The 25,120-nt window shown below is 48.4% G+C and overlaps 11 protein-coding genes across 11 annotated transcripts; 4 read left to right on the top strand and 7 right to left on the bottom strand.

The window, feature by feature from the left end:
* Positions 1-272: 272 nt before the first annotated feature.
* On the bottom strand, positions 273-2,704 carry CNBA8070 (hypothetical protein; the record flags this gene model as incomplete). Its single annotated transcript, XM_772594.1, has 5 exons — positions 273-302; positions 365-1,699; positions 1,740-2,049; positions 2,099-2,550; positions 2,600-2,704. The coding sequence occupies 5 exons, from the start codon at positions 2,702-2,704 to the stop codon at positions 273-275; spliced, it is 2,232 nt and encodes a 743-aa protein (XP_777687.1).
* A 521-nt stretch (positions 2,705-3,225) lies between these two features.
* On the top strand, positions 3,226-4,613 carry CNBA8060 (hypothetical protein; the record flags this gene model as incomplete). Its single annotated transcript, XM_772593.1, has 3 exons — positions 3,226-3,679; positions 3,744-3,868; positions 3,930-4,613. The coding sequence occupies 3 exons, from the start codon at positions 3,226-3,228 to the stop codon at positions 4,611-4,613; spliced, it is 1,263 nt and encodes a 420-aa protein (XP_777686.1).
* A 129-nt stretch (positions 4,614-4,742) lies between these two features.
* On the bottom strand, positions 4,743-6,025 carry CNBA8050 (hypothetical protein; the record flags this gene model as incomplete). Its single annotated transcript, XM_772592.1, has 4 exons — positions 4,743-4,926; positions 4,985-5,721; positions 5,769-5,852; positions 5,903-6,025. The coding sequence occupies 4 exons, from the start codon at positions 6,023-6,025 to the stop codon at positions 4,743-4,745; spliced, it is 1,128 nt and encodes a 375-aa protein (XP_777685.1).
* Positions 6,026-7,328: 1,303 nt separating this feature from the next.
* Positions 7,329-9,256, bottom strand: CNBA8040 (hypothetical protein; the record flags this gene model as incomplete). Its single annotated transcript, XM_772591.1, has 7 exons — positions 7,329-7,574; positions 7,639-7,779; positions 7,836-8,099; positions 8,173-8,760; positions 8,813-8,921; positions 8,976-9,002; positions 9,051-9,256. 7 exons carry the CDS (start codon positions 9,254-9,256, stop codon positions 7,329-7,331), a joined length of 1,581 nt encoding a protein of 526 aa, XP_777684.1.
* Positions 9,257-10,601: 1,345 nt separating this feature from the next.
* Positions 10,602-12,372, bottom strand: CNBA8030 (hypothetical protein; the record flags this gene model as incomplete). Its single annotated transcript, XM_772590.1, has 9 exons — positions 10,602-10,686; positions 10,740-10,897; positions 10,953-11,196; positions 11,249-11,385; positions 11,439-11,569; positions 11,621-11,888; positions 11,944-12,017; positions 12,065-12,276; positions 12,335-12,372. The coding sequence occupies 9 exons, from the start codon at positions 12,370-12,372 to the stop codon at positions 10,602-10,604; spliced, it is 1,347 nt and encodes a 448-aa protein (XP_777683.1).
* Positions 12,373-13,278: 906 nt separating this feature from the next.
* Positions 13,279-14,774, bottom strand: CNBA8020 (hypothetical protein; the record flags this gene model as incomplete). The annotated part of the gene is made up of 4 exons (XM_772589.1): positions 13,279-13,422; positions 13,486-13,744; positions 13,794-14,289; positions 14,339-14,774. The coding sequence occupies 4 exons, from the start codon at positions 14,772-14,774 to the stop codon at positions 13,279-13,281; spliced, it is 1,335 nt and encodes a 444-aa protein (XP_777682.1).
* An 814-nt stretch (positions 14,775-15,588) lies between these two features.
* Positions 15,589-18,313, top strand: CNBA8010 (hypothetical protein; the record flags this gene model as incomplete). The annotated part of the gene is made up of 9 exons (XM_772588.1): positions 15,589-15,659; positions 15,730-15,763; positions 15,817-16,297; positions 16,351-16,492; positions 16,652-17,043; positions 17,089-17,110; positions 17,159-17,412; positions 17,466-17,758; positions 17,819-18,313. 9 exons carry the CDS (start codon positions 15,589-15,591, stop codon positions 18,311-18,313), a joined length of 2,184 nt encoding a protein of 727 aa, XP_777681.1.
* A 323-nt stretch (positions 18,314-18,636) lies between these two features.
* CNBA8000 (hypothetical protein) lies at positions 18,637-19,224 on the bottom strand (the record flags this gene model as incomplete). Its single annotated transcript, XM_772587.1, has 4 exons — positions 18,637-18,798; positions 18,848-18,862; positions 18,919-18,974; positions 19,026-19,224. 4 exons carry the CDS (start codon positions 19,222-19,224, stop codon positions 18,637-18,639), a joined length of 432 nt encoding a protein of 143 aa, XP_777680.1.
* Positions 19,225-19,612: 388 nt separating this feature from the next.
* CNBA7990 (hypothetical protein) lies at positions 19,613-20,778 on the top strand (the record flags this gene model as incomplete). The annotated part of the gene is made up of 5 exons (XM_772586.1): positions 19,613-19,927; positions 19,999-20,219; positions 20,273-20,464; positions 20,517-20,600; positions 20,655-20,778. The coding sequence occupies 5 exons, from the start codon at positions 19,613-19,615 to the stop codon at positions 20,776-20,778; spliced, it is 936 nt and encodes a 311-aa protein (XP_777679.1).
* A 404-nt stretch (positions 20,779-21,182) lies between these two features.
* On the top strand, positions 21,183-21,816 carry CNBA7980 (hypothetical protein; the record flags this gene model as incomplete). Its single annotated transcript, XM_772585.1, has 3 exons — positions 21,183-21,408; positions 21,469-21,501; positions 21,563-21,816. 3 exons carry the CDS (start codon positions 21,183-21,185, stop codon positions 21,814-21,816), a joined length of 513 nt encoding a protein of 170 aa, XP_777678.1.
* Positions 21,817-22,140: 324 nt separating this feature from the next.
* CNBA7970 (hypothetical protein) lies at positions 22,141-24,710 on the bottom strand (the record flags this gene model as incomplete). The annotated part of the gene is made up of 5 exons (XM_772584.1): positions 22,141-22,708; positions 22,756-22,897; positions 22,949-23,214; positions 23,268-23,662; positions 23,703-24,710. The coding sequence occupies 5 exons, from the start codon at positions 24,708-24,710 to the stop codon at positions 22,141-22,143; spliced, it is 2,379 nt and encodes a 792-aa protein (XP_777677.1).
* Between the last annotated feature and the right edge of the window lie 410 nt (positions 24,711-25,120).

The following is a 25,120-nucleotide window of genomic DNA, read 5'->3' as shown; positions in this document are numbered from 1 at the left end:
TGTGACTGCGAAACAAGGACGTGGACCGACATTGGAAAAATCACAACTCCTGACGTACAAATGTAGCTCTAATAACCACACACACGAGTAGCAATTATTTAAGTACTGTAGCCATGAAATGAATAGTATGATTTCTTTTCTTTTTTTCTCATTCTCAGCTCGCACCTTTTTTAACCCCGTCAGTAGTTTCAGTTATAAACTATTCATGTCAAATTTCATAGCTGCCTCGACCGCACACAGGCCTCACTTCCGTCTGACCAACTATCGATGCCTTAAATACTAATGATTTGGTATGCCGTCGGCTATATTACTATCAGCATGTCTTTTAAGTGGATAGGAGATGAAGGAGCGTGGGTGAACTCACCGTAAATCCTCCAAAGACGACAGTATCTCCATCGAACAAGATCTGCGACTGCCTCGTCATATCCACTGCCATATGCAGCACACCATGGATTCCCTTATGCGGCCATTGCGTCAAATCGTTGGCCCTCGAATCCTTCATGAACCCATCGATAAGGCAGCATGACGAGTGTTGATGGATACGGAAAGGAGCGAGTTTGGATTTGTCGGCGAATATATGGTCGATGACTGTATCGCTCTCCGAACCTTCATACGCTCCTTCTTCTCTTCTATCATCTACTTCGTCTCTCTTCTGTCGGTCCTCGCCTTCCTCCGCTTTCCCATCATCATCCTCACCCCACTGCACTTCCCCCGTCCGCCTGTTATAATCATTCAAACTCAACACTGCTGTCGCTATCTTCATCCCGTTATCCAACACTAGACCCCTATCTACGAGGATCGCCACCATCCTAAACTCCCTCGCGCCGTGGACAGAGCTCATGGTGGGGACGAACGTAAAGCGATAATGGGAGTCGGTGATCATCCAGTCGGTATGCGCTATACGAGGACTTGTTCTTGGTGTGGGGATCCGTTGGAGGATAGGGTTACGCGCCATGGGCCGCTCAGTTGATATACCACCGCTGGTAGTCCACCGGCCTTTCTTGTCAAGCTTATGGCCGTACACTGCCAGCGTCAGAACTTCGATGGACCACCTCGCGTGCTCTGCTGGGGTCAAAGATGCAATGATATTCGGATCCACCACCACTTTTCCTCGTGGGATATACCCGGCTTGCAAGCACCACATAGCCCTCCGCAGCGCCATTGCTGTTGGCGCAGATGTTATTGTTCGCATATCAGCTACACTGACCCTCCCTGCGATTGTCCATGTCAAAAGACCTGCAATTTCGCGATTATGCACCTCTTCGTCGTAGTGACATTCGTTGATGTAGAACATGTCAGACTGGTAGTAGCGAGAAACAGTCCATGGCATTAGACCTGCAGGAGGGAGGTCGAAGATAATGATGGGGAAGCAGAACGGGATGTCGTCGAGCGTCCATGTGCATGGCACATTGGGGTAGAATGGCTTTTTGGGATCCTGATGTGAGGTAGAAGGTGTGTGTGGTGGGTAACCGTACTGCGGGGGCAGGAGAGCGTGGACATAGAAACAGAGTTCGACAAAATGATCGTCAGCTGCAGGGGGTGATTTATCGACATCGGTTTCTTCACAAGCGTTGACAAATGCAGTTGGGTTGCTAGATGCAGGAACGTGACGGGTGCAAGAGGTGACTACGAATGGACCCATATGCGCATAGCTCGTGATTTCCACTGTTGGATCCGTATCCGGTACAAGGCTCTGCTTCTTGTCAGCCCCATCTTAACCAGACGAATAAATCACTCACTCCAAGACACACACCCTTCTTCCAATCCCATACTCCGACATACACTTCGTCGGTGTCCGAGTCATCATCCTCAAACAAAAGCGATATCTGTCCTCCGGCAGCCATGTCAAACGTTGCAGTGGTTTCTTCAGATACGTTCGGCACGATTATCTCGATAAACGGTAATGCAGCGTCAGGGTGTGGAATAGGGTCAAAATAGCCAAACGACGGAGGGGAGGTGCCGGTGGGTGGAATTAGGACATAAAAGTACATGCGGATAGAAACGGACCATGTTGTTGGATTACCATTGGGGTGATAATTCTCCTTTTGACTATGCAAATACAACGATTAGAAAGGCGATACACCTCATATAGACGTACCATATCATAACGACATTCTCCTCCGCGCACATAACAATATCATAATATTCTTTTCCTAGATCCATAAGCCACTTCCACAGCCCCTGATCTTTCACTCCCCCTCTACACCGACAATCGTCGTCCGTTGCGCTTGTCTTTGTCCTGTACACCTCCCAGCCACTCGTCTTTCGTTCTCGACCGGGGTTGCGTTTGTCGTTATGATATTCAAACAACATATGTCCAGCTTGCAAGCTAACTAGTCGAGAATTCTTGCATATCGTCTCAATACCCGCTGGCTTGAAATTATTGAAGCGATGCTCTCTTTCCTCTAAAGCTTTGAACTTGTCCGTCGCGGTTTCGTCACGAAAGGTGTTGAGAAAGGGGGTAGTGGCTGGGATAGAGTAAAGTTTCCTTCGATGTTCCAGTTGCAGTTTGATGGACGACTTGAACACTTGATAAGAGTGGTTGTTCACCTAGAAATAGACAACTTAGCCCAAAACTGGCCATAAACAATGGACTTACCAGCATAAGAGCAGTGACGTCCCGGAGAATGAGATTGTCGTATACGCCAACCAGCACATCTGCGAGTGCGCACTCCGTGAAGAGAGGACCCAAACCTCTCTTCATTCCAGTAGGTGAGGGCGCTATGACCAGCGTAGGCCCCTTCTGTTTGAAAATAGGGAAGGAAATGTGGAATCAAGAACGAGCCCAGTTCAATCGTGTGCTTCTGCAGAGCCGAAGGAACGGAAGCAGAAGTGACGTCAGCACTTTTCATGTTTAGATATAATTAGCGGTAATTGAATTTAATTATAGAAATGGAGGTTAAGGTGGAGGCGAAGATTTCAACTCTGCATTTTCAACCGCAATTCAGCTTCTAGCCGTTATATTGTCAGTTGTTGTGCATCCATAAACCACAATCTTCTCCAGATAGTTTTCAGTTACAGTACAATCCACCAATCCCGTACGTACCACACGTCACGATGCCCAAATCCAACCTCGGAAAGCGATCTTCCCTACAACCGCTCAAGAGCAAGTCCAGAACTTCCAAAAGCGATGTCCGAAAACATCAAGGCGCAGATATTCTCGGAAAAGACCACGACCGAGAGCTGTACGGAACCGAGTCTCAAAAAATAAACGGGAAGGCACAAATGGAAGGAAAGAGAAGTCCAGGAGGAGGAGGGAGGCGGACGGTGGAAGAGATGGGAGCTGAAAGGCCTGTGAAGAAGGCTAGGATCGTTGAGAGTAAACGCGAAGGGGAAAGAATGGAGAGTGAGCTTGTTGGTAATAGTGGTCATCTCTCTGGATCAGACACTGGGTTTAAGTCTGGATCAGGTGATGAGGGAGACAGTGATGAGGACGAGGAAGATGAAGATGAAGAGTCACTGAAAGCCGCCCGACTTGCGGCTCTGGAAGCTCACTCCCGTGCTCTCTTGGGGTTACCGCCCATGCCAATTGAATCTGCCAGTGTGGATAATGATTCGGAGGAGGATGACGAGGATGAAGAAAATGAGGAAGAGGAGGGAACCGGAGAAGAGTACATCTCTGACGATGGATGGGGAGCAGAGGATGGGTTTGTTAGTGATAGTGAAGACGAGTTTGCCAGTACGTCTTTCATTTCTCATTATACCCAGGCTTTGAATATCTAATGCTAATTCTGGACGCTTAGACCCACAATCAAAAGCGTCATCCTCAACATCAACATCCCGTGTCCCCGAAGTAGTGTTCGACCCCTCTACTGCCGGCAGTGGTCCATCTATCCCGATCTCCAAAGCCGAACGTCGAGCTTTCCTTGTACGTTCCTTACCGCTTACTTCAAAGAGGCTTCAAAATCTGACAAATGTTACTTTCATAGACGGGGACATCAATCAAGATGATGGGCATTACCACCCAAACTGACTACCTGCCCGGCCGTCCCCGTTCCCGTCCTTCTGTATCCGCTGATACCGACGCTGAAGGGGATCTTGAAGACCACACCAACGCCTCCCTCGACAAGACCCTCCACTCCATGCTTCTCACCACCCTCCTTCCTTCCCACGCTGCCTCCGCCGCTTCCCGCCCTGTCGATAAGCGCAACGCCATGAGCGCCCGATTATTAGAACTCGCCCAGTACGAGCTTCCCGGGGAAGGTAGCAAGGTCGTCAAGGATAAACATCTGAGCAGACATCCTGCCGCGGTGAGAACAGGGTTGTTACATAAACGGGAAAAGAGGGAGAAGGCACAGAGGCAAGAGGCGATTGAGAGTGGGAATTACGTTCGGGGGGTTGGTGGATTGGGCCAGGGGCTCAAGAAGGGGGGTATCTATAAGGGTGAACAGAGAGCGTCGGTGGGTATGGAGACGGGGAAGAAGAAGGGAATGGAGGGCAGGAAGAAGGGTGATGCGGATCGATCGAGGGGTTTGGGAATGGGTGTGGGTAGGTTTGAAGGTGGTGTCTTGAAATTGAGCGAGAGAGATATAGCGGGGGTGAATGGTGGTGGTAGTAAAGATGGGAGGAAAGGAAAGGGTGGGAAGGGTGGGAAGGGTAAACGGGGATGGTGAAGTTTAGCTTAGCTTGGAATGCCAAGTGGTCAAAATCCCGAGCAAGGGGCAAGTGTAATTGTAGATATGCAAATACATGGAGAACACCAAAGCAAAAGGCCAGATATGTCTAGGGTATAGTACAAGCGCTCACTTCTTCCCCTTTTTCCCCTCAAAGCCGGGTCGCCCCTTCTTGGAACCCTTCCCCTTTCCCTTATCCTTGCTACCCCCCGTACGCTTGTTCCTCCTCTCCTCTGCACGCTTGGCAATGTTGTCGTTACGCTTCTTGAGGGAGATGGCGTTTGATTTCTCAAGTTCGCGCTTTCGTTCAGCCCTGTATCAAATGTGTCAGTGAGGGGAAAGAGAGAAGTACAGGTAATATATATACGTACCACTCCTTGGAACTCTTCGTTTTTGTCTTTTCCTTCCTCTTAACAGCATTTTTGAGCACCTTTTCCTGATCGGCAACCTTTCCACCCTTCGCTCTCTCCTCAGCTTTCGCCCATCTCTCCTTCTCCTCAATCTCAGCCCTCTTATCCTCTGGCATCGCGGCCAATTTGGCCTTGTGTTTCTCCAAATGGGCAAGAGCCTGGGAAGGATTGGAGATCCGTTTGAGATGGGTGCCGGATTTGTCGGACTGCTTGGACGGGAGTGAGATGGCAGGGAAGGAAAGGTCTTCGTCATTGATAGTGTTCTTAGGTTGAGGCACGATCAACTGGGTCTTCGCTGTCTTCGCTTTCACGTCGTCTGGCCCTTGCTGAGCAGCCTTCTTCTCCTTCTTCTCTGCTTTACCTTCCCTCTCTTTCCTCCTCTCCTCCTTTCGCTCATTCCTTCTTCGGTCTCTCATCTCACCCCTCTTCCTCCTCCTTTCCTCCTCCAAAGCATCTCTTGAAGAGACTGAAGCTCCGTCGTTGGTCTCTTCGCCGTCGCCGGCTCCTCGGCGGGAACGGAATGTCTTGAGACGCTGTTGGAGTTTGGCACGAAGTTCGGAGATGGAAGCAGTAGGTGGGAGAGGAGTGAGATTGGTAGATGGTCCAGCGATAGCATCCGAGGACTCTTCGGGAGATTTTTCTCCATTGTTGTTCTGGGCTAAAATTTCGGCGGTGGTGAGGTTCTTTGAAGGGTCGAGCTGTATTTCCATCAGAAAAGGAATCTGCAAAAGGGAAGACAACATACTTTGGCCTGCTTGACCTTCTTCTTATTCTCTTTGATTTCCTCACCAGTCTTTCTCTTCTTGTTCTTCATCCACTTGCTATCGGCCTAGAAAAGCGTTAGCAGCTGCCACATCACGACATGACGCCCCAACTTACAACCTCGGGATCGGCGGCAATGTAGTATTGAGCAGGGATAAGAGAGAGGAGGGTGGTGAAAGCAGCATTGTGCTTTTCAAGGGATTCCATGATGTCGGGGGCGGGCTGGGCAGCGGTCGTCATCTTGACTTGAAATGTCTTTGTATTAAAAGACACGTATAGGAGGCGTTGAAATGTGGATAGACGAACAAAGATTTCTGCGAAACGTAAATTGAACGTGGAATCACGTGATCTGCCATTTGAACGGGATTGGAGAAAAAGTTGTAATGATCAAATGTGCACTAATAATAAGCAGCTTTGTATGGTCCTGTAGAACGTCGGCTGCGTGTCTTGCGGAGGCTCCAAAAGGAAAAAGACGATACGTGAGTATCGCAAGACTGCTTATTAGCAAGACAGTCAGTCAAGCAACCACGTCCCAATCTAACCACATGACACTCTTGGAAAGGTGACCAGATTCCTTCTCTCGCAAATTTTTCAGCCTTTTGAATAGTATTTTAAACGTAGCTGTAAAAAAGGCCCCAAAACGTACCAGCGGGCGCTCAAGCATAAAATGGTGGTGTAAGCATACGATTTGTGATTAAATTTACCTTTCTAGTAAAACAACTTCGAGCATGAAGTCTGACAGACAATTTATGTACCCTTTACGCAGCAATCATACATTCAACAATCCTCGAAGGTGGGTCGACAAAGACAAGAGGCTTTTCCGATAGGACGACGACAGGCAGCAAATACGAGCGAATTGGTCATTGAATAGAAAGTCGACCTATTTTAGTCGGTATTACGAAACTGTTTTAGTTACCAGTTCGGCTTGCCGCTGCCCCATACGTACGTCACGCATTATGGCTTACCAAGGTACAACAATGAGGCCCTTGGTTTCCAAACCTCGTCAACAAACTCCACACCCGGTCATTGCCCGCACCATCCCATATATATATTCCATACTATATGGCCTTGATTTTCATTATTGAAGCTCTCCACTTGCCAAAGGCTGCCAAGCATCAACTGTCAACTGCCGCCCTTTGAAGGAAAAAGAAAGTCTTCAACCAACAACTACGGGTCCAGCTCTGACCATGATATGAATATATATTGAAACGGAGTTGGTTGTTGGAAGACGGAAGGAAGAAATAAACTCAAGCGAGTTAGCTTGGACAAAGGCATTATATCTTCTCAAAACTCTTTCACATTTCATGAAATATCATCACGCACTATTACTAACCCGGAAGACGACAAAGCAAAATCGGTAAGTACAACACAAATATGCCATTTCTTCATTTCCAGCTACAAACGAGTACTTGTTCATTGAAGTTACACTTTGATCTTCTTTCTCCTCCCTTTGACGAAACTCCTTTCCACGACCTTCCAAGACAGTAAAGCAGCCTTTCCAGGAATAAATCCAAAATAGTTCTCTCCCCCATCATTTTTCCATCTATCGAGGAGAAACGGGCATACCTTGCCATTTCCTAATCTCGTAGCCTTTCCAGATGAAGACAGCACACAGAATCGCACCCAAGCCGGCAGCAAGAGCACCCTGAGCAGCGTACTCCTCAAGGAAACCATGGTCTGCTCCCCAGTCCCAGACAAAGAAGGGAATGACGAAGCCCCAGATTGACTTGAAGAAGATGAAGACAGCTTGAGTATCCATAGAGCGAGACATATAGCCTTCCAGGACGTACTGCAGATGAAAGGATCAGCGACCATACAAGGAGCAAATTGAAAAGGTTAATGTGAAGACGTACAGTTTGTAATAAACCAGTAGCAGCAGAAAGACAGAAAAAGAAAAGACCGCCTCCAATGAGGAATCCGATCCAGTGGAGCTCTTTGGAAGTGACAATACCGACGATGATCAAACCAATAAACATGAATGGAAGGATAGGTATCTTAACACAGTAGTAATCAGCATAAATCCTTCCAGAAGTTGACTGAAAAGACTTACGAGGGCCCAAAGACGGTGTTCAGGTTGTCGATGGCCATATTTGCGCTCCAAATAAGAGCAAGTTTTGTCGCCTACAAGGCCACCAGACCATTTACCTAAAATACCACCCAATCCATACGCCAAGAAGGCAGTACCCAAGGGAATGGTGGCAAAGCTATAAGGAGCATTTTCAAACTTTTGAGGCATGACAATGGTGATGCCAATGGACCAAGCAAAAAGTGAACCGTAATAAATGGAAGGAATGACAATGCTGATATAACGAAGCTGTCATGGATAGCGCACAAATGATTAACACATGTCGTTCGATCAAGGAAGGCAGGGAAAAGTGATGACTTACCATTAGAAAAGGGGAGAGACAGACCTGCAGATACTCCATGGGCCTTTGCCATGGCATCCATGCAGGACCTACATGCCCTTGCATTGTCGTCGGGTCTTGGTGAGCTTCTTCCAGATGCCTTATGACGGGTTTTGATGAGTCATCTTTGTTGTAGGACTCGCTCGGCTCGGGGCTAGGGGCAGTAGGTTGCGCGTCGGTACTTTGCAAAGGAGTGGAGAAGTCTTCATTCCATAGAGTCTCGGGCACGACGAAGAAGTAAAGAAGACATTGGACAACCGCAAGCCCGAGGACCAGCCAGAAAAGGACATGCCAATTTGTCTTTGCGACGATGATGCCGCTGAAAAGGGGAGCGACTGCTGGAGCGATGACTACTGCAACGGCGTACATAGACATCTTGTGGCCTCGAACCTCTTTGATAAAAATATCGGCAATGGTGGCCGGAGGCACAGTTTGACTGAAGGAAGAGGTCAAACCGGAGAAGAGTCGAGAGACAGAGAAGCATGCGTAGGACGGTGACAGTGCCATCCAAATTACGCAAGGAATATAGAGCGCGGAACCCAAAAGGTAGACTGGGCGTCGACCAATTGTCTTCCCATCACGATTAGTCTAGCCATATCGTTGATGGATTTGAAATGCTCACCTTGGAAAGAGGGTTCCAAAAGAGGGGACCGAAGGCAAAACCAAGAAGATAGTAGCCAATTGTATTAGGAATCATAGAAGTTTCCACACCAAAAGCTTTACCCAAGGTCCTGAAACTCAAGAATCAATTTTGAATTTCGGAACGAAGAAGATGTTTGACTCACGGGAAAGCGACTTGAATGATGGCAATACTGAGTACTAGTTAGGCTGGGTGCAAAAGGAGTATTAATAAGACCTACCCAAAGTTGGCGAGGAAACCACTATAGCTCAAAGTGCATAGAATGAAGAATTTTCTCATGGCACTGAGTGCGTTAATGGGGTGGTTGGCAGGTAAAGATGGGTCTTTGCCATTTTGAAGAAGAGCTGAATGGTGCTCATGATGATGGTATTGCTGATTCTCAATGTCACTGCGGCTCGAGCTCGCGATGTTAAGGGATTTCGACATGTTGAATGAATGGAGATGAATAGCTTCCAACTCTCCTCACCCTCTTCTATATATTCTCGCGCTCATTCGACACAAAGATTCAGGTCCCATGCCCTGATGTGGATCATTGTCGAAAACCGACAACGTCAATGATTTGATTGAGATTAAACAAACGCTTCGTATTCACTTGCGGCGAAATCTTTTGTTCCTGTTAATGCAGTATACGCTATTTGAATTACCTGCGATAGCTGATGCGCAGCCTCTCTGCTCTGTTTCTACTTCGGAAGAGATTAGCTTTGAACGACGTACGGCGCTGTGAGCACACAGAACGTCGAACAACATTGGTCAACCTTCATCGCGCAGTCATTACTGAACCGCCGGTCCGCAAGTCACATGAGACGGTGCCCCAAGTTTTTATCAATTTCAAGTCCCCGCACTGGTGAAGCTTAGATCTAGGAAATTCCCAATTTTATTAAAAGAAATGACGGAAGTTACGCAGCTTAGCACCTGGGCCTTTAAGGCACGATAAGAAATAAGGGTTAATCAGCGGGGATCGGGCACGATTAGGTCTCCGCATAGGGGGCTACACTTTGGAACTCTGGGGTGATGGGGTTGCTCGAGCGGCATTTTATTGGTAAGACAAAAGAAAAAAGGGCCGATACATGTCCTGTCTACTCTGACGACGCCTTCCCATAACGTACCGGGAACAAGCGCTGGTACTGCAAGCCTCCATCTCAATCCATCTCGCTTGTCTTCTATTTGAAGGCAAATAATAAAAAAGTTTTTTTTTTTTTGAACTACTTCACATCTGTACTGACGAATGGCTCTGCTGCGTTATGCGTTATTGTCTGTTTTACGAATGATCCGGGTATTGAAATGTAACATTGAGCACTCTTGAGATCATATGGTAACGTGATCGGTAGGACCTCACTCCGGCATGTCGGACATATCTGTGCTTAGAGCTATGCTGAGGCATTCCTATTACTCGCCGACCCATTGTTTTTTCAGTTAACTCCTCGTTTTGGCAATGAAGTACATTTGGGGTTGCTTGAAGATTTCTCCTTTTTCAACAGCAATAGCGATGATGTCTTGACCGGGAAGCCACAAGGCGTAGCAACTTGTTTGCACCTCTCCTTTAAGTACGATGACATTATCAACTCCTTCAGTCAGCTATGCAGGGGAAAGATGGTTGTTCCTTCCAATCATCATTGGTCATACCTTAACCTTTACTAGATCAAGCTTTCAGAAATCACTTCGTAAATGTAATGTGAGACAGATATCATGAAGATGACGATGTTTCATATTCATACAGCTCACAGTAGTCGATGCAAGAAAATTTTCCTTTTGTACAAAAATGAACCCAAAATTAAACAACCTCAGCAAGAAGCTCCGCGTATCGCTCCTCAGCCTCCTTCGCGCAGTCGTGAGCGTATAATATCTTCTGGGTCAATCTTGTAGAAAGTCAGCGTCGCGAGCTCCTTGGCTTCTGACAGTATAAACTTACTGGTCGATGGCCTTGTCGGGGTTCTCACCACCCTCCTTCTTCGCTTGTCTGAAAGCAGCGTCTCTAGCTTCCTGGTCCTTACCGGCGCCCAGGTGCAAGCCCTTACCATTGGCAGCCGCGGTCAACACAGCCCAGTCCGCACGAGGTTTCCTGAGAGCCTATTATTGTACATCAACACACGAAGACGTCAGAAAGAGTGGAAAGAAAGTTCACCTGGTACACGAGCAGAGCCTTGTGGATCTCCTCCTTGGACTTAATTTTGCTGAGAACGACACCGAGAACAGCAGCGTCTTCGACAGCTTGAGCGGCACCTTGAGCCAAGTGGGGAAGAGTAGGGTGGCAAGCGTCACCAACCAACGCCGTGTTACCGTCGACCCAGTGGGATAAGGGGGTATGAACTCGGAGCTTCCACTCAAGAACAGAGTCTTCGGGAACGGTACGAAGGAGCTTTTGGACTCTGGGGCGTATTAGCTCGTCGTGAAAATGATAGGTCCGAAAAGCAAACATACCGAGGGCAGAAATCGTGGAACATGTCCAGCATTTCTTCCTTGGAACCAGAAGCAGTCCAGGAGTCGGCTTCGACGAATCGACGGTCGGGGTGGGCGGTGGACATGTTGAAAAGGTCGTGTGAGGCGATGGGGTAAGCCTATGAGATAGAGAGTAAGTGAAGTTCGTTAGATAAGTGGAAACAAAACCTACAATGATGTGTCGTTTCTCGCCAATCCATCGGTAAGAGTGAGAGCCGGTGAAGAAGGGCAACAGCTCGGGATCCTCGTTGATCATGGATCGCTTGACGATGATTCGATAGGCAGCCTGGCCAGTGTCCTCAACTGATTTAACAACAGTCAGTCGCATGTTTTTCGCACTATGCAAATATTTACCGTGATCCTCCTCTCCCTTTCGTTTCAACATAGCTCCTCGAGCCTTGCTCTTAACACCATCCGCAGCCAATATAACATCACCTTCCACCCACTCGCCAGTAGAGCCGTTACCGTTGGCAGTGCCGTTCGCCTGGTCCCGGCTGGTAACGAAAAATCGGTTGTTGTCAAAGTCCCACTCCTTGATGAGTTTACCCAAGTGAAGCTTGACGACGCCAGAGTCCATGGCACCGGTAACGAGACATTTTTGAAGGGCGGATCGGTGGACAACCTACAGCTCGCAGAGATCAGAATAAAGCTTTGGAGATTAGGAATAAGAAACTCACGTAGAAGGGGTAGCCGAATTCCTTCTCGATGTACTGGAAGTCGACAGAAGTCAAAACGTCGTCCTCAGCGCACCCTATTATCAATCAGCTGACATTCGAATAGCATAACTAGACAACTTACTAAGTACACTAGCGCCATCGAGAGCAACAGCTTCCGCCCTGGCAATGTCCAAAACTCCCCAGCCGTCGAGAATACGAGAAAGGTTAGGGGTAATGTTGATACCAGCGCCAACCTCTCCAATTTCTCTAGCAGATTCCCAAACGTGGATGTTGGTATAACCTTGTTTGGCGAGAGCGAGGGCAGAACCCATACCTCCCATACCGGCGCCAATGCTAATCGCAAGTTGTCAGCGAGGGGAATCCCGAGTCCAAAGGGAAATGGGTAATTCACATGTGAATGCGAAGATCGTCTGCAAGAATAGGTGCCATGTTGACTGCTTGCTTAGTTGTTGAAAGTGAGTAAAGCGTTAATTTGATGAACTGGGAAAGAGAAAGTGGGGGTCCTTGACGGCCCGCGGTACTACTTATATTAACAACAAATAATGCAGGATGCTACATGCCAGGCAAATGGAAGCAATCGGCAGTCGAAAAGCACATATGATCGTGCCGAATCCCGCAGGACACCATGCTTTGTTCGCGTGAAGTTACCGAGTTTATTGGGATGGAAATTCAGAAACTCGAGTTAGTCGATAATAGATTGCCTTGCGGGGTTATCAATTTGATTACGACAGTTGCGGTGTCTATTCTCACGGCGTTCTAATCTCAATATGCGGTGAGTAATAAAAGAAGAAAAGATTAAATAAAAATCTCCTAATATGTAATAGACAAGGAGTACGTCGGCACGTTGTGGGGCCGGCCCGGAGTTGTGGGGGAAGGATGATCTTCTGATACGTCACAAGGTCAAGGAAGGGCGCTATCGGACAGTAAAAGGTTGATGTTTGTGGAAAACGATGTGTCTACAGTGTGAGATTGTTACATATTCAAAGCATTGTTTTGATGTAATCTGGGAAGTTATAATGGTTGTGTACAGGAAAAGACGGAAAACAGGACGAAATCGTAGACATGAGAAGGGGCAAACATTTGACTTGCAGCTGGCTGCCAACTGCGACGCAGAGCCGCAGGTGTCCCAATCAATCATTCCCCACTAAAAAATATAATTTTAGGTTTGTCAGATATTTATGGGTCATGTAATTCGCTGTAGACATTTGCCAAACGCCTTTCCAGGAGAAATCACGAGTCATAGTCTCATCCATGCCAATTTTGGGTACAAAAGATAAATACATTAAAACACCAGAAATGCAACGTTGCAATAATCTAATCTCCAGAATCCTTCCCTTAGTTCTTGCCCTGCTTTTCTTCCTTCCATTGCCTGATGAGTGCCTTGCCGTAGTCTTCACAATTGGGAAGACGGTTAACAGTGTGGACGTGACATTTGGCGGGAGAAGTGTTGGTGAGGAAGATACCACAGTGGAAGTCAAACTATGGTGTAAATGTCAGCTTTTGCTTCTTGTTTTATGAATGAAAAAGCAAGGGGAAACTCACTTCACAAAAGGTGGCGGGAGAGTGAATCCTGAAGTAGTAAGGGTCACCAAGACCGAACTTGCCTATCCAAGCAAAGTAAGTCTGGTCTTCAAACTTCCTGATTCGCTGCATCTTGTACTTCATTGGACCTTCTGGGAGATAAATATTGAATGCTTGAATGATGGCGTAGATTTCTTCTCTCTGTTCGGGGGTGAAGGCAGAGATTGGGCATCCTTCAAAGGGGACGACTCGGTTGTCTTGATGCGCACCACCGAGGTGTCTAATTGAAAAGTCAGCGTTTCTTCGAGCATGTTTTAAAAGGTACTCACCTCTCGTCGAATGGGTTCCACCTATCCTCAGACAGACCAGAAGCACAGTCCATACCCTCACTGATCTGAGCCCTCTTCTGGTTCTCCAGGCTGAGGTCCCTCATGAGGTTGAGGGCTCGGACCTCCTCTTGGCTGAAAAGTCGGAGACCCTCGTGAGGGCCAACGTCGATTCGATCAGGTTCAGCGCCCATGAATGTGGGGCCGATGATCATCCTCTTGCCGACGAAACAAACGGCCAAACACAAGTGATGGCCAAAGAAAGACCAGCCCCAAGGTTCGGTCAGGCTAGGAGCTCGAGTGGCAGGAGGCAAAAAGAGTCGGAAGTTGTAAGAGTCCTTGTTCAGGACAGCAAGACCATTGACGAGTTCGCCGAGAAAGTGGTTGGTGAATGTGCAGCCTGCCGCCTTCTTGTAACCTTCGGGAGAAAGAGAAGCCTTGAGGACACCATGAACGAGTTCTTGGATCTCGGTGGTGGTTTCGTCCAATCGAATACCGCCTGCAAAGGAGTCAGCTCACGCCATCTAGTGATCGAGAATGAGACATACCAGGGTTAACATAAAGCTCGGGGTTGGACCAAGCTCTGAACTCATCGTCATCGGCGACATCCCCCTTGATGACCTCCCTTTTCGCCTTCTCAGGCAGATTCTCTAGGAGCTTGTTGACTGCCTCAACGGCGGCCTCGACAGGAGCTCCTTCGTCCTGCTCGTAGTGGAAGATGGTGGGGTCTGGCTTGCCATCAGATGAAAAACCTTTGTAAGGTCTCTCAATGTTCTTGATGTCGAGACGATTGATCAGCCAGCCAGGAGCTGGGACTTCTCGTCGAGATTGGCACCAAGAAAGCGCGCTATGAGTGTGAACGCCAGCGACTCGGGGGTGGTCAGGCTTGGGGAGAATGTCACGAAAGTGAACGGTAGCATCGGTACGGGGGGTAGAAGGATCGTCTTGGAGGACGAAGCCAGAGTTGACAGGAATGACAGTCATGGTATAGGTATAGTAATGCTGGATGTTGTCTCAGTCTGGAAGGGTTTGGTAAAAGTCGTTGGGTAAATGAGGTCGTATTGCTGAATAAATAAGAAGTTGCTCTTCTATCATGGCAGCGATCATCTCAGCTCTTCCGAGTGTGCCGAATCCTAATGTGGGGTTGACGGCGACGGTCAATAAAGGCGATTATCGAATTCAACAAGTGGCCGCATACAGCAATAAAAATACAGCGCAAGGGACGCATCAGGAATCTATCCGAATCGGACAATTCTTGCTGGGCAAAGTGGCGGTCGCGGTTCGGGGAATTGTTGGGGAAGCGAAAGTCAAAAGGTCCCGACATGACTTTCCTATGATTTGCGAACCGTTGTCGTACAGTGGCATACCATCATGAAACATGAGAAGATGCTGCTGTTGGTCGATTGTTTCCACGCCATAGACGATCTTATCCAGAAACTCACCCACATTGTCGAAGGCGAAGTGCATGCGGCACAGGCAAGAAGTACGTTACCAAGGGGACTTGTGGGCCGTTTTACCCAATCGGGGCGGCTCATTTTTAGTCTTAGCCAAGTTTGCGGCCGATGTTACGGGTGCTTTTATGGCCGAAGGGGAGCGGGAGTATTTTTCGTCTGCGATGTAGATGCGGACGTTCGAGCTATACAATCTAGGCTCACCGAAACACTCCACTATCTCCCTCCCCCCATCCGCTGCAACTGTCCCTTCCTGTATTCTCATTATCACGATACCATCAAACTGACCGGGATCAATTTTTTCAGCATATTCCAAATCATATATACGATACTTCTTTGAGAGAATAATGGACATGGACGATGCTCCTAGCCCTTCTCAGCCCATAGCAGGCCCTTCGGCCTTCAAGAAGGCCCCAGCGTGAGTGTCTACGCAGCAGCACGACCTTCTTCCGCGCGATGGGCTGAACTCACTTGGTTCATATTAACAGCAAAGTAAGCTGTCTCCAGTGCCGAGCAGCAAAGGCAGGTGACCTTTAACCGGCCATTCAGTGCGGCAAACTGACCGTTCCTTGCAGAGAAAGTGCAACACCCCGGATGCCAATACTACTTGTCGAAGATGTCAAGGGCATGGTCTAGTCTGCCAATACACGAAACATCGTCGCGGAAGGAAGAAGAAGGTCCTCGAACGGAATCAGTCCTCAGCTCGCCCATCTCACGATCCCGTCCCTAGTAGCATGTCATCTACGGCAGACATTCCCAACACAGGCATTGCCGACACCGAAGTTGGAGGCTTATTTGAGTCAGTTCCTCCCCAATCACATCCTTCGTCTCTCCCAGCAATATCTCAGAATGCACGACATGCATCGATAGTCAACGATGTTTCGCTCGTTTCTGCCAATGAAAGCACCAGCTTCTTGAGCCATCAAGCGGATGCCTCTTCTACACACAAAAAGCTACCACACGAGGAGATCGCTTTGACTGGTAGAAGGACAAACACCATTGGCCGGTTTGGAATTCATTATTCGCACGTTATCCCCAATGAAGGAGACTCGTCGCGTCAGTCTTACTTTTCCATACTAGCTCGAAGGACACGCTGATTTTGCGTACAGCGTTCGTTGGACAACCTGCTCCAAGTAGCAATGTGTTGACACAAGACCAGGACATCCTTATACAGCGATTGAGGCCTGACTGTCCTGATCCAGTGAGAGCGGGATTATTAACAGATCAGGATGCGTTCGAAATGTTTGAGTTGTAAGTGTCTTGTAACTCTCATTTCCTGACCCTCCCTTCCCACCTTCTTTGATATGCTGGACGCCTCGCTTTTTCTTCCTTCCTGCCTACTAATCCAGCTTTTCGCCCTTCTCCGTCTACCATACTCTTCTAAAATTGAGCTATGCTGACAAATTCCAGTTATTTCCGCCATTTGAACGCGACTGTCGCTATCCTCGACCCAGTCATCCACAATGCTACATACTGCCGACATCATTCACCTCTACTCTTCACTGCGGTTCTCACCGTCACTGCGCGGATCATGCGTCCCAAGGCTTATTCTGCATGTCTGCTTCTGTCGAACAGGTTTGTAGGCCAGGCGGTCGAGTTTGGATTATGTTCGATTGAGATCGTACAGGCTTTAAACCTTCTCACACATTGGAAGAAGCCAGATGACGAGACGAGTTTTAGAAGAGTTGGGTATGCTATCCGGTTAGCGCAAGAGTTGCGACTGGACACAAGAGGCCCTAGGCCGCTGCCAAAAGCTGAAAGACAGGCTAGAGAAATTCTGAATCGAGAGAGGGCATGGTTCAGTAAGCATGCTTTTTTGTTCACACGCACTTGTTGACGACACCTAGACCTGATTGTTGCCGATTATCAGTATGTTTTCCCCACTTGCCATTAATTTTCCATGCTAATGCTTCGAAGCCTGGCCATCCATCACTCACTTCCGCGTATGATCAAAGAAGATGTCGACGATCCTGCCGACTGGGTGCTGGAACACTCCCATCTTCTTACTCCTGGAGAATCCTCACTCGGCCCCTTGGTCACTTTTAGCAGAATGTGCCGTCTCTACGCCGATAGTCTTGGAGCTATGAACGGCGATCCTTCCAACATGCGGATGCTGAGCTGGATAGAGCTCGAATGGAAAAGATGGAGGAATCGCTGGCTGGAGGATAATGGTATATCGCGCTCCAAGCTCCTCAAGTAGACCGAAAAGCTGATCATTAAACAGAACGCTATAATTTTGTTCAATCTCAAATCTCCACATTCAGGCTCTGTGATTCATACTTCCGATTCCACATTTGCGAGTATAGACTTTTATTTACTGCGAGATACGAAGCACCTGGTCAAGTGTTGGATACTACCCAGCCTTCGCCGCTGTCAATAGCTTTTTCCGAGTGCGTAGATGCTGCTTTAGGAGTAGCGCTGGTGGTTCAAAACGACTTTGTACCGTATGGTTACTTGCCTTATTGCTTTAACCTGACTTGGGTTGCCCTGGCAGTCAATTCCATCTGGCTGATCAAAGTGAGTTCATCCCTAAAACCTTGCTGGGTTCTTGTCTGACTAGCTATCATAACAAATTAGAACATTTCACCGATGACCTCTGCCGACCGCGCACGCGTCATCCGTACCCTCTCCGACATCCAGTTCTCAATCGAAGAAGCGTCTTGCTCTTCCGACGACATGGCCGCCTATACACACCGTCTCCTCAAGCATCTTCTCAGCGGGGTATCCCCCGAATGGCAACTCGCATCCTTCATGACTGAACCATATCCCCACACTTCTGTCGACGCTACTTCCACCTCCCAGCATACTCAACAAAAAACATTGTCAAACTCTGGTTCTGCTGTTGCGGCAGATCAAACTAGCCCTCAAAACTGGGCACCTTCAAGTGCGCAAGAGATGATTCAAGGATATCTGTGGAGTCAGCCAAACGGGTATGTGCCTCCTCCTGCTGGCGCCGGACCTATGAATGCGACTTCGCTGGAAGATGCACAAGAGATGGGCACAGTGCCAGGCATCCAACCGAATAAAGAGTACAATGACATCTTCCCTGCTGACGATGATGACTTTTGGTGAGTTATCTCCAAGTTTGAGGTTTGACCTTCTTGAGCTGACGCGGGGTTGGTACAGGAAACATCTTTTCCCGTTTGGTAGTATAGGCAATTAGTTCGGCCGTTCACCTGTTGTTTAGTGTATCATAGAATTATCATGCACGTCACAATGTAGCTCCATGCTCGAAAGCAGGCCATTTTGGTGGACATTCTATCAGCGTGCCATTTATAATGAGTGTCTATTTCACCAAACTGGAAATTCTTAGTAGACCTTTCCGTACCTGCTGCTCCGCTGTCCGTTGATATTTCCCAAATACCCGTTATTCATGCAATATGCCGTTTCCAAATCTATTTCTGAGTCATGATCTCGTCGATCCTCTCCATCAAGTACTTGACGATACCTTCAGGGCCGACCTGGACTTGCAAACCAGTGGGGATAGCATGCGTCTTGATACCGGGGATAGTCTCTCGTGCAATTCGCTGGATCTCTTCTTGTTGTTCAGGAGTCCACTAGCTTGGGGTTAGCAAAGGTTGAGATACCTATATAAAATGCACACACCATGGAAGCACAGAACTAGACGAAAGGGTCAGCGTCAAGTGCCGAGTCGCGCGTGACGGAAATAGACTCACGAGGATACCGGGAGGGGGTTGAGTTGACTCGAGGAGAGGCTTCACGCCCTCAATGGCTATCTTGCATTCAGCCTTCCTTCTTACTCCTTCGCTCTAATAATACTCACTGGTAGAGTTACCGGCGTGGATGATGCTGTACTTGTCCTTGACGTTCTCAATGACGGTACCAATGACCTTGTTGGCCCTGTCAGGGGCAGTGTTGACAGAAATGAGGTTAACAGGAGTGGAAGAAGGGGTGGACATGGCTCTGGTGGTGATGTATGTGCTGGTAATGCGGGTGGCAGGGCGAGAAAGACGAGTGAACATGGATGGAAACGCAATTCAAAAGCTGGAGATTGAATTATTATAAAAGTGACATAGGGCTGCCGATCCACCTGAAAGATCCTTCGGCTGCGGCATAGTGGATGCGTGCGTAATTTAGTTGCTGCCAGTTGTCTTTCAGGCTGCTTCTTTGCACCCGCTCTTGCCAGCCCACAAAGCAACCGGCAGCTGATCCCGTCCCGCCCTGCGGAGATGGCGAATAAACAGCGGCGATCAAACCGCGGGTTATCAAAAAAGGAGTCCGCCAGACCTTGGGGCCTCCTCCCCCCGCAGGATATTACGGCATAACCCGGGCCGACCGAGTTGTGGGCGATTGCGATTTTGCTATATTTTGAACCAAACTGACGTGCTTCCCTCTCTGCTCGTTCAGATAATGCTCCCCTGTATAACTACTCTGATTCGACCTGCTTTTTCTCCTATACACAACATCAGAGCCATGTCCTCCTTCTCTCGACTTGTTCGATTCGTCCCCAAATCCTCCTCCACACCGCTTATTGGTGAACCGGTCAACGCCGACCTCGACATCGGTCTCGCCGCGTACGAGTCAAAACCTGTCGAAATTGAGGTGTTCTCTGGTACTTCTGTCCTCAACCCCGGAGAGAAGACTGGCAAAAAGGAAATTGTCGAGAGGCTTTTGAGCCCATTAGCCCAGTCTGAAGTCGGCACGATACGATGTATCGGTCTGAATGTGAGTTCTTTTCAAGAGAATTTCGAATGTTTTTGGATGTTGTGAGGCTGATCGTCGGTGGTTGTTTCTAGTACGTTAACCACGCTAAGGAGGTCAATCTTCCCATGCCCGATATCCCCACCCTTTTTATGAAGCCTTCTACATCTCTCGCCGATCCCTTTCCTTCCCCTACCATTATCCCCAAGGCTTTTGTCGCTTCCAACTCTGCTGATTTCGAGTCGGAAGTCGCATTCGTGATTGGCAAGGATGCCAAGAACGTTTCCGAAGAGGAGGCTCTTGACTACGTCCTTGGGTGAGCCCATGCAGTTTTTAAAAAATGATAGCTTCCTGGCTGACTCTGCAAAGTTTTACCGCCGCCAACGACGTTTCCTCCCGAGAAGCTCAGTTCGCCCAGTCTCAATGGTGTTATTCCAAGTCTTTCGACGGCGCTTGCCCTATTGGTCCGGCCCTCGTCAACAAGAACCAAGCCAACAAGTTCTCCGATGTCAAGATTGAGGGCTCTCTTAACGGAAAGACAGTCCAATCTAGCCGCCTCGAGTGAGTAGATTGTTCGTGATTGTATTCTGGCGGAACTAACTTGTATGTATAGTGACTTGATCTTTTCTGTTCCCAAGATTGTTTCTTTCCTTTCCCAAGGTACCACTCTTCCTGCTGGTACGATCATCATCACTGGGTAGGTCCCCATTTTTGTCACCGTTAATACCGTTATCTGACGCGTTTGTGATAGTACCCCTGCCGGTGTCGGATGGTCATCTACTCCACGAATCACTCTCAAGGATGGCGACGAGTTCCGAGTATTTGTTTCCCATGGTGTTGGTACCTTGATTAACAAGATTGTTGAGGAGAAATAGAAGTCTAAAAGCGTAGCATAATTATGTATCCATGGTCATGACTCCGAATCCGTGCTCTTCGTGTTTTCTTTTTGTACTTTCTTGCGCCCTGTGTAGCTGCTTTGGTTGAAATCGGGACATTGATTGTATGCCCTGTCCGTCCACCAGTATTCGCTCACGATCACCGTTTCTGAATGATTTTGAAGCGGCCATCCCCAGCTATTTAATACAAACCCCGCTTCCTATCCGTCACTTCTTGACACTCATTTTCGCTTTACCATCTTTCGGCAGCTTTTTGGTCTTATTGTGGATCCCAACTCATCTAAATAGCACTGCTTTTACCATCGAAACAACAAATTTACAATGATCACAAGCGCCCAATTAGAAAAGATTACGGACTCGTAGCCGGATAAGGCGGGGAATTCATGTTTTCACCGCAGCCACTTCAAAGCCGAGATTGCAAGCGTTTAAACGCGATAACTTGCATAAAAAGGTCAAGAGGGGGCCCGACTCGGACTCTTTTTCCCGTCATCATCTCAAAATCGAAGTTCCATTTTCAAGCAAACAAGATGCCTCTCTACCTCTGCGTCTGCCCTGACTACCCCAACGTTTTCGAGAAGCGTCTCGCTGCCCGTGAAGCTCATCTTGCTGGTCAGTTCCGCTCCCTCCATCAGGCAACAAGTTTGGAGTAGATACTGATGCCATGTGCAGGTAGCAAGGTGTCTCGAGAGGCTGGTACTACGCGTACGTTTACCCTCTCATTAACCCATCATGGCGAGGCAGAGCTGACAGGAACTCACCACAGTTTTCGGTCGAGCCTACATGGACGAAGCCTCTGCTACCTCCAACACCCGCCCCAAGGTCGAGGTCCCTGCTGGACAGATTGGTACCGGCACCCTCGGATCCACCATGCTCTACCGGTTCCCTACTATTGAAGAAGCTTGGGAAAGGATTAAGTCTGACCCTTATTGGGTCCAGGGGGTCTGGGATAAGGAGAGGGTTACCGTCAACGAGTTGGCGTATCTCCCTACCGACGAAACGTTGAAGCTTGTCAGTTAAGGATGGGAGTAGGAACAAAAGGATGGAAAGAAGAGCATGATATGCATTTTGAGTAGTACACAACATCATTGGGAAACTCTAATTTCGCCATGCCTCAAAAGACAGAGACCGCAGTGCCCGGTTCCCAATGTCACTTTCGGACTTCCCTTCACTAGTGCTGGGATACTGACCAAAAGAGGGCCTTCTGCCTGATTTGATTCAGGAGAGTGGACAAACTATTCGGGAGAGTAGACAAACCTTATCCATTACTCGTGACAACAATACATGTTTTAGCTTCACAAGCTACAGCCCTATGTGTGATAATCTCTAAATGCACATGAACATCTACATCTCTTCAACACCCTCCCATCCCCTTTTCACACTAACGCTCACCTCCCCTCTTTCCCCTCCACCCTTTCCAACCACCTGATGCACCCTGCTCCACGCCATCTTCGTTACATCTAAAACCTCTTGATCACCCAGATCTGAATCAACATGGACTGTGAGGGTAACCACAAGAGGTGCAGAGGGTTCTTCTTTATCTTTGAGTAGAGATGAGAATGTTGATGCTGGAAAGGAAGGGAATTCTGTTGACGCTCGAGGCGTAACGACAGGCGACGAAGCTATCGATCCCTGTCGACTCGCATTACTCTGACCATGGTTCTCAAACTCGTTCCAACCACCTTTACCCACACTAACCGCCCAACACCTCACAGTTCCCAAGCCTAGGACTCGGCGGTCTCCTTTGATCTCTCTGAGAGCGCGTTTGAGGCCGATCATTTGCGGAGTAGACGAAGGCGGGGCTGTTTGGAGGAGGATGTGGGCGAAAAAGATGGTGGGAGGGTAAGAAAGGCTTGACGTGAACAGGGTGAGAAGGAGGGAGATTAGGGCGTCGAGGGAGTGGAGCGAGGCCCTACTGAAGTGTTAGTGAATAATTTCAGCAGGGAACGAAAGGCGTACGGAGGGACAATCAAGGTGCTTAGCAGGATGCCGAGACTGGATACGACAATTGTAAAGCTGAATGGGTTCGCCAATAAAGCTGAATAGCGAGAGACGATAGGGAAAGATAAATAAGTTGGTGTCAAGAACAGTGATCCAACGGCTATGTCATATAAGCCAACTGTTCAGAACATGAACAAAAATCCTGACGTACCATCCACCAACTTGCAATGGTTTCCCAATGTTCCCCCAGAGAATGTAGTGGCTGCAGCAGCACATAGCAACAAAAGGTGGGGGAACGATCTCTCACCCTCGCCACCATGACTGTGCGAACCTTCATGACCATGTCCACCCACAGCATGGTCATGCGCACCTGATCCCAGTATGACCTGTTCAATAGACTCTTTGGCAATGTACACCGCTGCGAACACAAGGAAAAGAGATTGCGCAAAGTAGAGTAGGGATATGAATCTCGAGGGTCTATCAGAGGATAGTGTTAGTATATGACACCAAGTAAGGAAGAGATGACGTACCCAAAAGGATTTCTGATACTACTCCACCCGGCTCCTTCTTTCCTCTCCACCATACTCACAGCGATTCCCATCGCATCGAACACCACAAGGTACCCCACGCCAGCAAGACATCTCCAACCGCTCATCTGACCTTCGATCCATAAACCCGCACCGATGATGAATTCTAAAAACGCAAAAGAGAGGAGGAACCGACTATAATGATCGAGTTTGGATGAGGGCAGCGGAGAGAGGGCCTGAGTGGTAGCAGAGGAGGGGAGACGAGGCATGGGGACTGAAGCGGGGGTAGCATCGGGGATGGGGGATGCTTTGGCGGACGATTTGTTGGATGAAAGAACGGGGTTTGTTTGTGTAGGGTCGAGGAAGGAGAAAAAGTTATGGGATAAAGAATGTTTGTGCTGAATCATATAAGCTCAGGGCGAGTAGTCAAGCACTCACATGATGACCTCTTCTCTTGCTCCTTTTCACATCAGGCGTCAACAACCCTGCGGAACCTTCTCCTTCCGGCCTTGCTTGTCCAAATGACCAATTCCCTGCCCCACCAAACACCTTCTTCTCATTCGACGAATCAACACTCGGTATGAGCGTCGTTTCCCCAAACTCTGGACTGGGGATCAAATCTGGACTTGCAGATTTTGGTCCCGGGATAGACCCGGGTTGCGGGAAGAAGAGGGACAGGTTTCGAGAGTGGATACCATGATTTGGAGTAGGTTCGAAACGACGGAATTTGGGACCGAGGGGTGAAGGGACTTCCAAGTCGGATTGAGATGAAAAACGATGGATCGACTGGCGTTTCCCACCAGGTGAATATTGGTTTGAATTAGGAGACTCCATGCTTTGCCACGCCGGGCTGACAGGGGCGTTTTCAGAGTTTCCAAAGTTGAGTCGACGAGGAGAGACGAGTTCTGGTAATGCGTCATCCTCATCTTCCTTGATTGGTTCATCTTCTATATCTCCCTGCTCTACAATCGTGCTTGTCGTAATTTCTGGTACTGGTAACCCTGAAATATTCAGCCCCTTAGCGGCAGCTTGACGATGACTACTTCGAAGCTCTGTCCCTGGTGCTGTCACTCTCCTTGACTCTTCTCCATTCTCACGATGCAAGATTATAGGTGGAGGAGGAGCTGGGAATACTATGGATGTCGCGTTATGACGAGTGTGAGGCGTGGGAGACGCATCATCAACTTCCACAGTGCTATCCACAGAAATACTAGGAACTTCTGCTTGCGGTGTCTTGGACTCTTCCGGGCTGCCAAGAGCTACAGATCGGTTGAGTAAATTTGACTGTGAAAAGACATCATCGTCGTCTGGTATCTCGTTTACCGACATCTGAGCAACTCGTGGCGATGATTTTGAGAATGGAAGGTCAGGCGTTGGGAGAGTCGTCTCGGTGGCTGAAATTGATGAGGCTAGTGATGAGACTGATTCCTGCGGAGGCATGGCCATCCATATAGGTCTTAGCTTTTCAGAGTCTCGAATGGTTTAGCACAGCGTTAGATTCTACATGCATGTCAGTTATGTTCAGGAGAGTTGCAGGATCGGTCAGTAAAAGTGACAGCGAGGACTCTCGTAGTGAGACTCACGGGAGCTGAGTTCCAGGACTCAACACTCTCCAAACCCCTGTGTCGTTTCTATATACCTGTGTAGAGGCTCCCTGAAGACTGTAATGTGTCGTAATTTGGATCTATATTCTACGTGAAATGTGGAAGTATTCAAGGAGATGAAGATAACATCGGTTCTTTTGGCTTCGGTGCGGTCTTAATTCTCATGGCAGAAGGGGACGCGAATTGGCTTGGACGCGTCAATCAGTTTTTGATCCCATTAATAGACTTATACCATTAACGGGATTAAAAGCA

The sequence above is a fragment of the Cryptococcus neoformans genome, chromosome 1 (genome assembly GCF_000149385.1).
Source record: "Cryptococcus neoformans var. neoformans B-3501A chromosome 1, whole genome shotgun sequence".
In the NCBI taxonomy this organism is placed as follows: domain Eukaryota; kingdom Fungi; phylum Basidiomycota; class Tremellomycetes; order Tremellales; family Cryptococcaceae; genus Cryptococcus; species Cryptococcus deneoformans.
Note: the sequence above shows the minus strand (reverse complement) of the source record. Positions and strands in the feature narration are given on the sequence as shown.